Source organism: Suricata suricatta, chromosome 3, assembly GCF_006229205.1.
Source record: "Suricata suricatta isolate VVHF042 chromosome 3, meerkat_22Aug2017_6uvM2_HiC, whole genome shotgun sequence".
Lineage (NCBI taxonomy): Eukaryota > Metazoa > Chordata > Mammalia > Carnivora > Herpestidae > Suricata > Suricata suricatta.
In genome coordinates, this window is record NC_043702.1 from 103,130,843 (window position 1) to 103,146,507 (window position 15,665).

A 15,665-nucleotide genomic window follows, 5' to 3' on the forward strand; every position below is an offset into this window, starting at 1 on the left:
TATAACTTCTAACTTTTCTGTGTGTCAGTTTCTTTTGCTGTAAATTTTGGAAGAGAGTAACAAGTTTCTGGGAAAAAAAAACTTTGAGGGGAAAAGAAATAATACTTTATGCACAATTATTGCATAGTTATATAGTAGGTACTTAATAGATGGTGAATATTGGATCTTGTGGCTTTTAAGGTTTTTTTTTTTTAGCACATGATTACTCCTTACTGCATATTGGTTAACAGGGTTATAAAAAGGAAAAATAATCCTAACTTTTTTTTTTCTTTCCATGTATGTTAAGATCTGAGAAATCATTATATCACACCTCATACTGGGAGTATTTTCTCTTATTGCGGATTCTTGTCCCTTTCATTTCTTTTCATAAGCATCTCCAGGTTTCCATCTTTATTATACATCTAGAATAAATGCACTTTCCTAGACATAAGACTTTTCTTGAAACATCTCTTCCTAAGGAGAGAATGTCATTTTCTGGCGTTACCCCCAATCCGTCCATGTGCTGATTCTTCTACCTGGAGGATGCATATATTGCTAGCAGTCACTATAGTGACGTCCTCTGAAGACCTTGGCCCTGATATAAGATTCCTTCTAACTGGATTCTAGGAATGAGATCTGGCACTTTTGACTTAGACCCTTAAGGCACAGTGACATTGACATGTCACTTTCCGCTCCTTTGAAATCCTACAATGCAAAAACTTCAGGCCAGTTTATGCTTTTCTGCTCTTGTCTTCTGCCTTTTTCACTAAATTCTCTGATCTCTGATTCAACTCCTTGGTAACTTCCAATCAGTAGTGAATGTGCATTTGCAATAACAGCCGCATACATTGCATGCCATTTGGGCAAGAGCACCAGTCTTCATTAAATAAAGCTTTTTGGCCTGGGAGACTATTGAATAGCAATGTTTAAAAAGTGTCTTCTAATACAAAGTCTTTTAAAGCCCATGTTAAGAAATAAACATATGTATGATCCTTAGTGAGTAAAAAATATATACTGCTACTATAGGATATTTATTGGAATTGATAGGATATTTATTGGAATCTTTGGAAATCAGCAGTTTCTTCCCCTGCCCCAGTGTTCTTTTACATTTGCAGAAGTGTCACTTCACATCTCTATTGAATTTTTATTATCGTTGCCTGGACAATTCTCATGAAATCACAGACATGCAGGGGGAGGAAGAATGACTCACGGAAATACCCAAGCCCTGATCCTCAGAACCTGTGAATATATTAGGTTAAGCGCAAAGAGGAAGTAAGGTTGAAAATGCAATTAATGTTGCCAATCAGCTAGCTTCAAATAAAGAGATTATTCTGCAGCATTTGGGTGAGCCCACTAGAATCACAAGAGTCTTAAAAGTGAAAAAAGGCCAACAGAAGAGAATTAGAAGCAAATGTAGCTGTGAAGGAAAGACACACACCATAGCTGGCTTTGAAGATGAGGGGAAGGGGCAATACTCAAAGGACTGTGGTTGTCTCGAAGGAGGTAGAAAAAGGCTACGGATTACCCCCAGAACCTCTAGAAGAAATGCAGTCTTGCTGGAACCTTGATTTTAGCCCAGCAAGATCCGTGTCAGGTTTTTACAGAATTATTGGACAACAAATTTCTGTTGTGTTGCATTGTTTAATTTAAATTGTTCAGGTTTGTGGTCATTTGTTTTAGGGGCTACATAAAATTAGTGCACATGGTTTCTTTCCTTTTTGGGTAAGGAGAGAGGGATGATAGACTGGTGAGGTTTAAATTGGGTGTTAAAAACAGAGACTATAAGGACAACCCTAGAAAAGGCATTCTTAAGGGATACTGGTTCTTTTTTTCTTCCATATTCTCATCATATCTCTTTCTGATGCTACCCCAAAAATTCTCACTTGGAGATATACGGAGGCACTCTTTGACCATATATGGACTTGGTATAAATTATAATCTCCACTAGGTAGAGAGGGACACCCCTGCCCTCTTCCAGAAAATAAACAAATTATCATAATAAAATAATGATTTGAACCATCTAGGTAGGTTCAAACTATTGCTCCTTAAGAATAAAAGAAACAGCTCATGTGTATTGCAGTTGTATGTAATAGTATCACAGCAATTTGTTTAAATGATCTTTACTAAAAGAGAGAAAAGGGCTACTGAGTAATCTTACTACAACTCTTGGAGAAAATAAGACATTTGATCTTGCTGTGAATCATCGATGATTATCTCTTCACCTTTCACAAAGACTCCAAGATACTTTGGAAGACTGCTGCCAGAAAATCAGTGCTCCTCAATCAGTACCATGAGCAGAACTAAGTGGGTGAAAATCTTGAATATAGTCAGCTGATGCAGACCACTTTATACACTGAACATGAGAAACTTCTGGAAGTGCCACTTTGACTTCTAGTCCCTCTACCTCTTCACTTTTTCCCTGGTGTCATTTTTGAGGGTAATGTTGTAATGAGCATTGTAGTGTGCTTGAACTCATCCTAGCATCCATAGATTAATGGTGGTGAGGATAAAGAAATAAATTTTATAAAACATCTAGAGTGTACAACAGATTTATTAACTCTTCATTACAGTTCATAAAGTACACAAGTGAGACTTTAGAAGTTTGAAATGTCATCTCAGAGCAGAGATGGCCCTAACGGTTTTCAATGATAGGTGGGTGATATGTCGATGCTAATAGTGGGGGTAAGGTTTGGGAAGAGGAGACAAAGAGAGACTGGGGAGGATTTTCCTTACTACAAAGAATTATAAGGCAATTTCTGGAATTTTAGACATGATTTAAAGAGGATACGAGGCATAGTTTGAAAAGGGAACACTCACACACACACGTGTCTTCCATCTTACAGAGCATCATGGCTTGGATTCTGAAGTTGCGAAAGCAAACACCGTGGGTTTTGTCGGATGCTTGTCTTCAGTCCAGTACAACCAGGTAGCACCCCTGAAGGCAGCCCTGCGTCATGCCACCATCGCACCTGTGACTGTCCAAGGGACCCTGACAGAATCCAGCTGTGGCTCTGTGGTAGATGCGGACGTGAATGCCGTGACCACAGTGGACTCTTCATCAGGTACAGTGCAACTGCCCTCCCTTGATAGCACGACTTTTTTTAGTCACCATTATCATCGGGGACTTAAAGCATCCCTGGGATTTGTTTTGATTTAATCAAGTGTGGTCATCTGTTGCCAAATAAGTTATTAATTATGGATAAAAAGATGGGATTGAGTTTTGCTGTAGCCTATTTGTCACCAAGCTTGGCATTTTTTTTTGCCAGGAGTGAGGCATGACAGTTGACTAGCCTTGATGTAAATTCTGAATCTGCCATGGATGAACTATAGAACTCCAGACAAGTTATGAGATGTCTAGGATCTAATTTCCTTATATGTGAAATAGGAAAAATGATACTCATGTTGTAGGCCTTTCCTGAGGATGCAGTGATATTGATGACAGCCACTATAGGTCCTGAAAATTGTGTATGCACCATATGCATCCATATCCGTACAGTTACCACCTCTTAATCCATTTGCAGATTTGTTATTTAAGAATGCTTTCTGGGGGTGCCTGGGAAGCTCAGTCAGCTAAGTGTCCAACTCTTGGTTTCAGCCAAGAGTGAGGTCACGATCTCACAGTTTGTGAATTTGAGCCCCACATCAGGCTCTGTGCTGACAGCATGGAACCTGCTTAGGATTCTCTATCTCCCTGTCTCTTCCCCTCCTTGACTTGGCACGCATGCTCTCCCTCTCTCTCTCTCTGAAAATAAACATTTAGAAAATGCTTTCTAGCTCAATGTCACCAGGCCAACAAGTGGCAGAGTAAGATTCTGATCCAGATCTATGTGCCTTCAAACTTGATGTTCGTTTTTTTTCTACCATATATGTTCACATGCATATAGTGAAATCCCTCTCTTTGTCAGTGAGGATTTAGCGAAGGTGCTAATCCTCTAGCACTTTTGTCTTTCCTGTCAATGGGCTCAGAATCCTTATGCAGCTAAAGAAACCTCTGAAGCAGACAGAGTGTGCATGCTTGAAGTAAGAGGCCATTGTCATGAATAGGAATGGTCCAGCAAAGCAGAGAGGAACATCTAGGCTAGGCTGTGAGATAAGCTGTAGGCAAAAGCAGATATGGGTAGATTCCACCGTCATCCATTTTAGTCCATTCCCTTATAGCTGTTGTAGAAGCCAATTGTCAGGGAACTATGGGGTGGAAGTTGTGTACCTCAGATGCCTTTTGTTGTGTATGTGTGTTTGGGTTCCTAAAAAAATGCTAGCTCATAACTGTTTGAGAGCACAGGATCTAATCCACAGATGTGTCATCTCAAGTCCAAATTGTTGACCTCCTTCCAGTATTTCAAGTGAGGAATGAAGTGCCATGTTTTTTTTTTTTTTCACTCTTTGCAGATCCCTTTGGGAAGACGGATGAGCGGGAGCCACTCACCAACGCAGTTCGAAGTGACTCGGCCGTCATTGGAGGTAAATCATTCCTTGTTGCTGAAAGCAGAGAGGACACAATGATCCTGTACTTGGAAAATATTTATTTGATCCCTTCCTTAATTATGGCCATCCAGCATCCAGAGCCCCGCATGATCTGCGAGACTGGGAGGGAGCCTTTTTGAGAATAGTCATGGGTGCTGAGTGATCAAAGGCGCCCTCTCCCCCAGCATCTATAGTTCCATGGATTCATCCTGCTCCTGATCCATCAGGCAGCTGACAACTGATTCAACAGCTGGAACATTTATTTAGCGACAGGCAATGTGCACCCTGTTCATCTTATGCAGTTGTCAGTTTTCCTAAAGCAAAAACAAACCACACCAATAAAACATATGGGAAGGAGCCATGTTGGGGAAGACAGATGGGTGAAGCCCCAGACCTGTCAGTTTTCTCCAGCAAGTGATTTGGGTTGGATCTAATGAGCAGGGTGAAGCCCACAGGACTGGAGTTTCAAATCCAGCAGCACATATGGTTATGGATACAGATCTCGTCTGCTCTGCTGTGAGCTTAGCTCTCCCTCCATCTCCCCAGCTTTTCCATTTTCTCACAGCCTGTTGGCCACCCCTTCTTATCCTGCCTCAGCCTGGCTGCTTCTTCCAGTGGCTTCTTTTTCCCCACCTTGGCCTTGCAACACAGAATGATCCCCAAACCTTGTTCAGTGTAAGACCCTGGGGAGAGACTAAATTCGTGGTCATCCAGGAGCCATAGCTCTAGCCAGCATCCCCAACACTGCCTTCTGGCAGCTAGATGAACTGATCCACACCAGATAGAGTTCTTGTAAAATCCATTCATTTAATTTCTCTTTAATGAGTCTCAGCTATGGGTCAAGCCCTGTGCTAAGTATAGGAACACATAGCCTGGTCTGAGAGGGGACTGTCAGAAAACAACAGAAAACAATGAAACTAACAAGTAGCATATTGAGGGAGGAGGTATAAATGGCTGTGGGAGCACAGAGGTGCCCCATTACCATCCAATTGTGAGGAATGAAAACTGTGACCTTTCCTTAAAGAAGTTCTTAAAATGTCTGACCTGAATTTCTGCTTCAGGGAAGAGAGTCCAATTTGATTTTTGTTTGGCATCAAGAAATGTAAGAAAGAATGTATTGACTGTTTCTCTTCCTACAATTATTCATTTGACATGTGGAGAAGAGACTTTTGTGACTGCTGACATTTCCCACCCAGTTACATGCTTCTGTGAGTCTCTAAGAGCAGGAAAGGCATCCTATTCCCTTGGGAAAATCCCTCTACCTCTGAACAGTTGGTGTACTAAAGGAGTAGAAACTGGTTCTGTATTTCACCTCATAAAGCTGCAGCCCGTTCATGGGAACCACTCACTGCCACCCAGTTTATTTATTCATCGGTTTGTTAACTTAGATGGTTTTACTCTGCCTCATTCTAAAATAGTCACAGAAAATGCTGTATAAAGGTTTAGAAATATTTTTTTAAAGGAAGCAATCTTAGTGATGGCCCAAGCTCTAATACAAATTGGTGGAAGATGTACATTCAATGTATTTAACTCTCAAATATCCATGCTCATGTAAATCACAATGTAGGATGCCCAAAGCTAACATTCTAAAATAAGCATATGTTGTCACTATCCATTCGACTTAAAAAGAGAAACAGAACAGCAGAATATACACTTTCTGGGGAATAAACATATTTGAATATCCTAAATACTTCTCAACTATTTGAATGTTGAAAAATTGACATTCATTTATAGATGCATTCTCCCTTTTAAAAGTCACCAGATTCTACATTTTTACCATCCTTTTGCTGACTTTGCTCTTTGCATCTCGAGAGGCTTCCTGGCAAAGGGGAGAAAGGGGAGGGACAAGACCTTCGAGTCAGCGAGGGCAACTTGCCGAGTAGATGCAGTAAAATCACATGCAACCAGAGCAGGCGGGAATCTGACATAACTGAAGACCTCTGCCATTTTAGCTGACTCTGCGTCTCCTGACAACAGATCACACCATCTCTGCATTGGCCCATGCCTAGTGGAGTGCAGAGCAGTGGAAGAATACCCTACATGTTTGGGAAGCCTTCCATTAAGTAACAAATCATTTATAGCAAAGCAAACATATACCCTAAAGGAATTTACATCAGGAGAGGGTGTATTGAGGTCTTAGATACTTCAGTATGGTTTTCTAGGGTGTGAAGTAGTTCCAAAATACCTAGTTGCAAGGTGACAAAGAAATTACAAACAATTATAAATGACAAATGTCCCAATTAAAAGATTCTGTCGTATCTTTAAATCAGGTCTTGAAGAAATACCTATGAAATCCTTTGCCATGATGAGTCCATACTTATATGATGGCATTCTCCTACTTAGACTGGCTTTCTGTCTGGCTTCTTAGTAACTGAAATGGAAGGCATTTCAGCCGGTCTTCATATCTGGGCAAGAGTCTGTTGCTCTTCATTTGTTTAGTTTTATTTCGTTCTACTGAGTGCCTTGTCTGTCTAGACTGAATCATCTCTTCTGAGTAGACGATCCATGATGATTTCCTTCTCCCTTTCCTCTTTCTCAACAGGAGTAATAGCAGTGGTGATATTCATCATCTTCTCTATCATCGGCATCATGACCCGGTTCCTTTACCAGCATAAGCAGTCCCATCGTACTAACCAGATGAAGGAGAAGGAATACCCAGAAAATTTGGACAGCTCCTTTAGAAATGACATTGACTTGCAAAACACAGTGAGCGAGTGTAAACGGGAATATTTCATCTGAAAAACTGCAGGGTCACCTAATATTCTTTGGGTTGTTGTTAAATTTTTTCTCCTTTCTCCAATCTTTTCATTTTGGTCATTCTCCTTTTCTCATTTGTTTGCCAATTATGTTTGGCACACCCTTCTATCAACCACGGCATCTAGCCTCTTGACCCAGCCCAGAAGACCAGGCAGCTATGGCCACTGCCTTCCTTTCTGACAAACGTATCGTGGTGATAATGATCACTCAACAGACTGACATTACTCTAGACAAAGAAGAGACACATGGGTGTACATGTGCATATTTAGTTCTGTATTTCTAGTTTCTAGGTAAGATGCACTCTTTAGTTCCACAGCTGTTCAGTCTTGCATTCAGCCTCAGGCTTATGTTGAACCTGAGCTCTGAGACTTAGGCATATGATAGTCACCCTTGATATCCTCCCCCATCTCAAGTTCATTCCTGCCAAGGAACTCAGGGTAGAGAAAGAATACAATAAATGCCTGGTTTGCTTCAGTGGCACTTTCAAAGAATTAAGAGAGGTTTGTTTTGTGTTGATTTTCCTTACCATAGGACGCCCATTGCCCAAACTCATTACCCTTTTTCACTTTGATTCTTCTCCCCTGAGTATTTCAAATATAAAATTCCTGATCGTAGTGAGCCATTCCTTTGCTCCTTCCATGCCACTCTCTCCTGAGGCCAACACTTTAGAACAGCTCACAATAGCATAAGCCTAGGGGAAGCATGGAAAATAGTAGCTTAAAACTAGGAGGTAAAAAAGAAAGTAGATGTTCTATAACTTCAAAAATGCCTCTTCCAATTTTGTAAGAAATGTTAGCTAGGTTATTCCTGGGACAATAATACTGAGGTATATATATATATACACACACATATATATATACACACATATATATAGGTATATATTAATATATCTATATAAGTTGCTGCAGCATAAAGAAATTCCAATAAGGGTCTGAAATAGTACCTGGTTCCATGAAAGAGCTTTAAAAACAAAAACAAAAAATTAAAAAAAAAAACTGCATGAAAGAAGAGAAATATTCAAGCAAGATTCTTCCCTTCCATCCACTCACCAAAGATCTGGTGAGTTAAGTGAATGCAGGGTTCATGTTTTCTAGCAGACACAATGACCCCTGCTCTGGACATCAAGACATTTTCTGGGAGGTTCAGGGTGCACTGACTGATGGGGCATTACGGTTTGCCGAGCGAACCCTCACTGCTTAGTTTCAGAGGATCTCTTAGGTTCTACAGTGCATCACATTTTAAAGTCATCTATACCCCATGTACATAAAGACCCCCACACACATCTTTTTGTAAGTAAAGACTCTCAGATGAAATTATGTGAAGTTTCAGGGTAAATACCTCTCTTGAAAACAAAGCATCGAAGAAACAAAGTCATTCCTTCAAGAAGGAGTCTCAGGCTCATGCATGAGGAGGTGGTGAGAATCCTGATGATTTTGTGATGGCAATAAGTCTCACTCTTTACCTCTGGGTCATCTTGGAGAAAAAGAGAAGGGGAAAACAATATCAACTCTCTGGTATGCTGGGAATGCCAATATAATGATCCACAGATGTGGAAAGTACTTGCCAATTCTCTTTACAAGACAGATTCGGTCTGGGAAAACAATTACCACGTTGCAGTTTGCCAGCCTTGACAGTGAGCAGACATTCCATCTCGTTCTTAGTGTGTCTATCGCCTCTGATTATTTAAAGGTCCCTGGCGTGGCCAGGCTCACAATGAGGAACTCATTAACTCCATCTCATTTCAAATCCATTTCAGGCTTTTCTTTCAGCGTCTGAGCACATGGGCAAGGAATCGGCTTGTAATCATATTTATCAACTTTAAGATGTTGTTCTAAATATGCATTCTCTTCTTAAAACCTTCTGCAGATTCTTAATTGCATCATCATTATGTCATTTTGCTAGTAAATGTATTTAAAATGATTCCAACGTGAGCATCTTTTTTTCCCTTTTCTAACTTTTTTTACTAAGATGAATGATCCATCGATAAGAGGAAAGATCTTTAAATATTGTTTTCTCCTGCCTTTTCAACTCCTGTTTCCAATGTTCACTCTTGAATTGTTGATTTCCATAAAAAGGCTGTATAAGTCGGCCTTTTGCTAAGGTAGATAGTCCTTTCTCCCCTGAAATAAAAGTCACCATGAAGCACAGTAGGTTTAGCCTGAAGTGTCTCCAGTAATGAGATGAAAAGGCAAAGGAAGGTGTGAGTAATAAAACTGGAACCCCTCATTGTTCAAGTCTCTGCGAAGTGAGGCCTGTATTTTGCTGACACAGTGCTGATAGAAGAAATGGAGAACTAACAAAGGCCGGCTCTGACTATTTGCTTTCCTCATCTACTTACAAATGCTTCTAGGTAGTTCCACAGGGTGAGCAGTCTGTGAAGCTCTCTTCTTGCCACACACCCCACCCCCTGCAGTATCCACCAGCACGCTCCCCACGCATATAGACTATCTATCCATACGCACTACTAGGTGATACATATATCACAGACTGAAAAACCAACCCCAAGATTGTGCAATGAGCACATCACTCTTGTAAGTAAAGTCTCAGGGCTAATCCAAAATTATTTTTACAGGGTTGGATTATTTCATAACCCCAGAGAACACGGACTTTCACTCGAAGTATATGGAAACAAGAAAGTCACTACTTCCAAAGCAAAACACAATTTTCACTCAGAAATAAGTGCTAGCTCTGCCTGTCTTTCCTCACTGGTACCAAACCCATGTAGTTTTGTGCAACTGTCCAATTGCATGAGTGTTCCTACTTTTGAGCAATTATAATCTAAAACAAATCGTCATTGAAAGCACTCTGCCCCCTCCTTAGCTCCTGTTTTCTGCTTTGGAAATCAGGTATCCTGACTCAAGCTCTGAGAGGTGGACAATCATAATCCTCTTCTCGATAACCCTCGGTCCTTGATAACTGCAGATTACAAAAATATTTTATGGAATGTGGTCACTTCACAGCAAAACCGAAGCACCTGTGAAATTTCACATTCTAAGGGGGATATTTAATTGACATAATTTCTACCAAGCAAACCTATTTATGTAAGCAATAGTACATATGCTTACCGTAAAAACTACTTAACCCCCACTGCATCATTAATCATGGGTATAGCTTAGAATGCCATGATCTCTATGAGAATTCATCTAGAGAATTAGACATTTGTCACTTCCCTAGATATATGTTTATGGATAGCTTAGCCTTTCTTCTGTTCAGTCTCAACAGCATATGGGAGATTTCTGGGACTGATTTTTTTAAAAGAGTTTCTGTCCTCTTTGGTAATAAGACACGGCGCTAAACCTTTTGTTAGCCGCATGACCATCACAGGGTAGCAGGAGCAAGATCCGAACGAAAGAAATAGAGTGTTCCCTTCCCTTATTCATCATGAAGTATATACTGAATGCCCAGTACCCCAATGGTTGAACTAGACATTGGCTTTACAAATATAAATTTTACCTTGCTCTTGCTCTTAGAGGAGCTCACAGTCTATCAGGGCAAGAACAAGGTATACTTGTCACAAGGGTATGCAGAGAGGGTTATGGAAGGTAGCTCAGAGATCCTGCATGATTATTTTTGCAAAGCCTTTGCTAGAGACTTAAGCAGATAACTTTCTGGAAAATATTCATAATTTTTTCTTGTATATTCCACTTTCAATAAGCTGCTTTGTTTCTCCTCTACAAAGCAAATATCTATCCATGCAGATAGATAGAGTTAATTGATGGATTAATTCTTTAGGAACAAAGAGAAAAGATGATCTTTGTCTCTAAAGTACTTTGGGGAAGGCCTGATTCTCTCCATTCTTGCTTCATTTCTGGCTGAGGGATTCTGAAACCCCTTCCTATCAGTCGGACCTAAGTGATGGCTTGGGGACCTTCTGTGGGGGAGGGACAGCAATCTCCATTCCCACTCCCCTCCTCCTCTTGTATCAGTTCCTTTAAGGCCATGGAGTTATGACCATTTGCTCTTCCAAATGCCCCTTAAGGTGTTTGTTGTCCTTTCAGCCCTCTGAAAACCCTTCTTTGTCCCCACAACCCATTTGACTACTTAGAAAGATCTCTGAGAATGAGATGAAGTAGCTTCAAGTAAATAACTGATTAAAAATTGTTGTCCATCTAACTGAGGTCTCACCTCTGTGTACTGGGTGAGTTTTTCCTATCTTGAAAGTCACATCTGTCTCTTCTCCACAGCAAGCTCATTCACTTAGCAGAGCCACACTGGGAGGCTACAAACAGAGTGCCTCCTCCAAGACATTCAGGGAAATAGAAATCAGGCTGTTGAAATCTTTCTTACAAAAAGCCTTGACAGTTTGTCCGCCAACCTGCCCTGGCTTCCTCTGAATTCCCCCAAAGCTGCAATCCATCAAATCCACATTGTAACCCCGGCCTGCCAAGAGGAATTTGAGGCAGTGTGTAGCTCTGCTCCTCATTTTCCCTTAACCTAAAGGCTTTGACATCCTTAGGCTTCAGTTGTCCTACAGGTCACAAGTGTGCCAAGTAAATAAAGAGGTTTCCTTGTTTCTGCAAATGTGAAAGTGGTTAATGGAAGAAGGTGTAAGCAAACCCCAAACTTTCAGAATACATGGAGAGTAACTGAGTGCTGTTTCATGTCTCTCATGCACTTTGAAAATGTTTTCTTTAAAAGATATGTAGTGTAATTGAATTACTTCCACACACTGTTCTTGGTTCGTTCTCAGCCCGTCCTCCATACTCACCCACACTGGTGTTGGGCCAGCTAGTTTGCAGATTTGGGTCCCCAGTTTTCATCTTTTATCTCAAATCCCTAATAGTTGAACCTCTTGGAGGAAAAAAGTGTAAGCAGACACATACACAAAGACGTTGTAAAATAGGGCTGTTGTTAGTCAGGCTTTCTCCAGGACATACACGATTCTCCAGTAGGGATAAACACATTTTCTCTTGCATTGGCAGTTATTTGAAACCTTTGTATAAGGTTTTGATACTGAACTCTTGCTATTTTTGAGTGATTTTTCTCTTATTTTGCACTAAGGAGCTCTGAGGAGGAACAGAAAAGCACATTGTTTCTCTTTTAGTGAAATATTGTATTTTGTCAGTTAGTTGTCTGTCTTTTGTGATGCTTATAGACTATAAAGTGGCTGAGTAGACATGATCAAGGAAGAAGGCAAAGCTTGGTGTTGGTATTTTGACCACACCGGCTGAGAGCATGTTGAGGAGGAAGAGGGGATCTGTGGTAACAATTGGTGGCCATCTCAGGTGAGGAGGGTCATTGCTCCCACCACGGATCAGGGGCAGCAGCTCTTCCTGCTTTCTTGGCTCCTAAACCAGGAGTCCCTTCAGTGCATTTGGATCATCATCTTACACATCAGGAAAAAAGGCAATATCATGGGCTTTGCATGACAAATCCATTTCCAACTTTGGCATGACATTTTTTTTATCCTTCTCAGCCACATCTCCTACCCCACCCCTACCCCCAATATTTTTATTTCACCAAGATTTTCATTGTATGCTATCACCACAATGACCTAACCTGCCCAGGCTGAACATCCAGATACAATTATGAAAGCAAGAAAGTATCAAAACAACTCTTCAAACCCACTATCCCAATCAAAAGCCCCATGGGTGGGATGGTTGAGGTCCTGAAATCAGTCTTGTGGTCCTTATTTCCCCTTGATTGGTCCTGCCATCCATAGGCATGCCACACTGTAAGATGAGATGATTCTGTCCATCCCCAACAACAAATATCTAGCCCTATTTGGAAACACTGGCTTTCTCAGTCCTGACCAGTGACACAGTATCCAGAATAAAATTAGGAGAACTCTCCATGACCAAAGGTGAATCTGATTGTTTTGGTAATTAAATCTTGGTCTTGTTTTTGTTCACATCATGTTCTTACATGCCTCAGAAGGCAGCAGTAGCTTCAGAAAACATGCAAAAGGTTCTGGGCATGCAAGAGGAGCATTGTATTACCCTGGAGATTCTTTGGAAGGCCCATAAGTAGAAACTTCCAGTGAAACTTTAAGGGATGATACTTATAGGCATCTGCCTAGTCATACTTTTCTGTTATAGTCAGCCTCATCCCCAAGGCTTTACATGAAATATTAACATGAATGGCAGTGTCAACCAGTGCAACCTTGCCCTGCCTTAAATACTCATGCAAAAAATACCAAACCTTGCTTTAAAGCAGCCTAGTTATAGTGTGAGAGGGACTTTCGTTTAGTGAGGTCTAACACCAAGACTTTTCTCCTTCTGAAGCCAGCAGTTGACAGTCCTCCTGATATCGTGTGTTGTCACTTCCCTCAGTCAACTGGAAGAGGCAAAAAAAAAAAAAGGTGCAGGGTTGTTACTGGGAATAAAAGGGCAGTCTGAGGAGGAATGAGGAGTCTGCCTCTAGGATTTGATAGGCAAGGAGTCAGCAAACGTTTTCTGTAAAGGGCTGGATGGTTTAATTTAGGTTCTGCAAGCCAGACACTCTGAAAGTTGCAAATACTCACTTCTGCTGCTGTAGCAGGAAGCAGGCCATATATGAACAAAGGGGCATAGCTGTGTTCCAATAAAGCTTTATTTATGAAACAGATAATGGGTAAAATTTGGCCTATGGACTGCAGCTTGCTGATCTCTATGATTGACCATTGCCATGTCCATCTCAGATGGGGAAATCAGTCTCTCTCTGGCAGGCAGTGGTCCTCTTTTTTGAGGAATGAGATACAGTGGGGAGATTATTTTTAACAAGTAAACAATAAATGCAAAATAACATCTCTCCCCCCCCAAAAAAAACTATATGTCAGACTTTCTGTTATGGCAAAAGCACAAAACAGGTCACCTCTCTTTGTAGATCTTCCAGAGTCTAGCTTTTTCCTTTGGATCTTCTCATTTTTGTTCCTAAAACTGAATCTCAAGTGACGTTGCCTCGTTCCAAGTCAGTTTTGTAGACCATGTAACATGTCTTAATACACTGTATGGGGAAAAATTAAAAGTTAGCCTTAGATTTCTTTGTTTTCTATGGTTACTGTTGTACAGAAGAAAGACTTAAACTGTAAATAATGTATATTTAATAAAGAGAGAATTTTGTATGATTTTGTGTGGAAGCCAAATGTGTCTTGCTGTGTTTTCTTGGTTTAATGAAGAGTCTAACAATTAATCCCTTAGCTCCTATTCTCATCCCTTAGACCATTAACTCCCAGACAACATGACCTGTGGTGTTGCTGGAGAAACATGAAACTCCCACGCCCTGGGTTTATTGATTTCAGCGGGCCTGAAAGTGCTGTCATGGGCTCACTCATCATTCAGCTGAATTATACCCGCCTGCTTGCCTGGCTCAAATGCATACAAGAGCAAGCTCAGTGACTCAGTCAAAAGCCATTTTCAGGCCTCTGGAGCCATCCCAGTTTTAGCTGCCCACATGAAACCCTGGGCCTCTCCTAAACCTTCATCCATACCTACTTAACAGCAGCCATGTTTCTTAGTTCACCTTGCCTTGCCCTTCTTCCCAGAGAAAATCCTAACCCCAATGGGACTCTTATGTGTTTAAGATATTAAACAATCAATAGTGGTGAAACAGAACTCACTTCATATGGTGCTTATTAAGACTTCTATGTATGGGGTAGTCAACAATCAGAAATTAAAAACTGGCAAAGGTTTTAAACAGGAGAATGACACTATCAGATTTACCTTTCAGAAAAATTTCATCCAACTTCTCAATGAAGAATGGACCATAAGGAAACAAGAGGGGAGGAAGAGAGAACAGTTGGGATCTATTGCCCTGAGGAAAGGCAGTGGTGGTTTGGACTAGGGCTGTTGTAGCAGAAAGGAATATAATAACAGAGCTGGGTCCAGACAGTATCAAGAGGTCTTGCTGATGGACTTGAAAGAGATTGTAAGGGGAAGAAAGGACTCAGGAAATATTAGAACTTGGGGCTTAAGCCACTGAGTGGATAGGACAAAGTAAATAGCTTTGTTTTGGAGAATGGTGGCTGAGAAGTAGAAAGAGAAGATCATGAGTTCAATTTGGCATTTCATTAGGTTTAAGATTCCACCTCTGCAATAAGTGTAGGTGTTGAGTAGTGACCTGGGTATATGTCTGCAGTTCAGGAGTGTGGTCTTGTCTGGAGAGACACTTGGGAGAATTTGAATATGCATATGCATGTATAGATATATACATATATGTGTATATGTGTGTGAGAGTTTGATTGAGATCATCCAAAGCATGAATGTAACCAGAGAATAGAGTCTGAACAATGGTCTGTTATTGGCGAAGGAGGGAGGCACTGAGGAAGGAGGAAGACCAGGTGAGTAAGTTGGAGCCCAGAAAACAAAATATGTAATGAAGAGGAAGTGAACATTTCTTAAATGCTACTGAGAAACCAAGTCAGATGAGAGTAGATCAAGCTTTAGCAAGATTAAAGCACTGACAACCCTTCTTAGAACCACTTAATCAGCAAGGGGTGAGTCAGTATGATTTTGAGTCAGCTGAAGGGATGGAGAAGCTAGAGGACA

At 40.8% G+C, this 15,665-nt stretch overlaps 1 protein-coding gene across 2 annotated transcripts in view; it reads left to right on the forward strand.

The window, feature by feature from the left end:
* The window catches only part of CNTNAP5 (contactin associated protein like 5), a 789,622-nt gene extending 775,377 nt beyond the window's left edge, over positions 1 to 14,245 (forward strand). For both annotated transcript variants that reach the window (XM_029934734.1, XM_029934735.1), the window contains 3 exons: positions 2,823 to 3,041; positions 4,369 to 4,440; positions 6,986 to 14,245. In XM_029934734.1, coding sequence (XP_029790594.1) covers positions 2,823 to 3,041; positions 4,369 to 4,440; positions 6,986 to 7,182 — 488 coding nt within the window. In that variant the 3' untranslated portion in view covers positions 7,183 to 14,245. The remainder of the gene's footprint in view (positions 1 to 2,822; positions 3,042 to 4,368; positions 4,441 to 6,985) is intronic.
* The last annotated feature ends 1,420 nt before the right edge of the window (positions 14,246 to 15,665 follow it).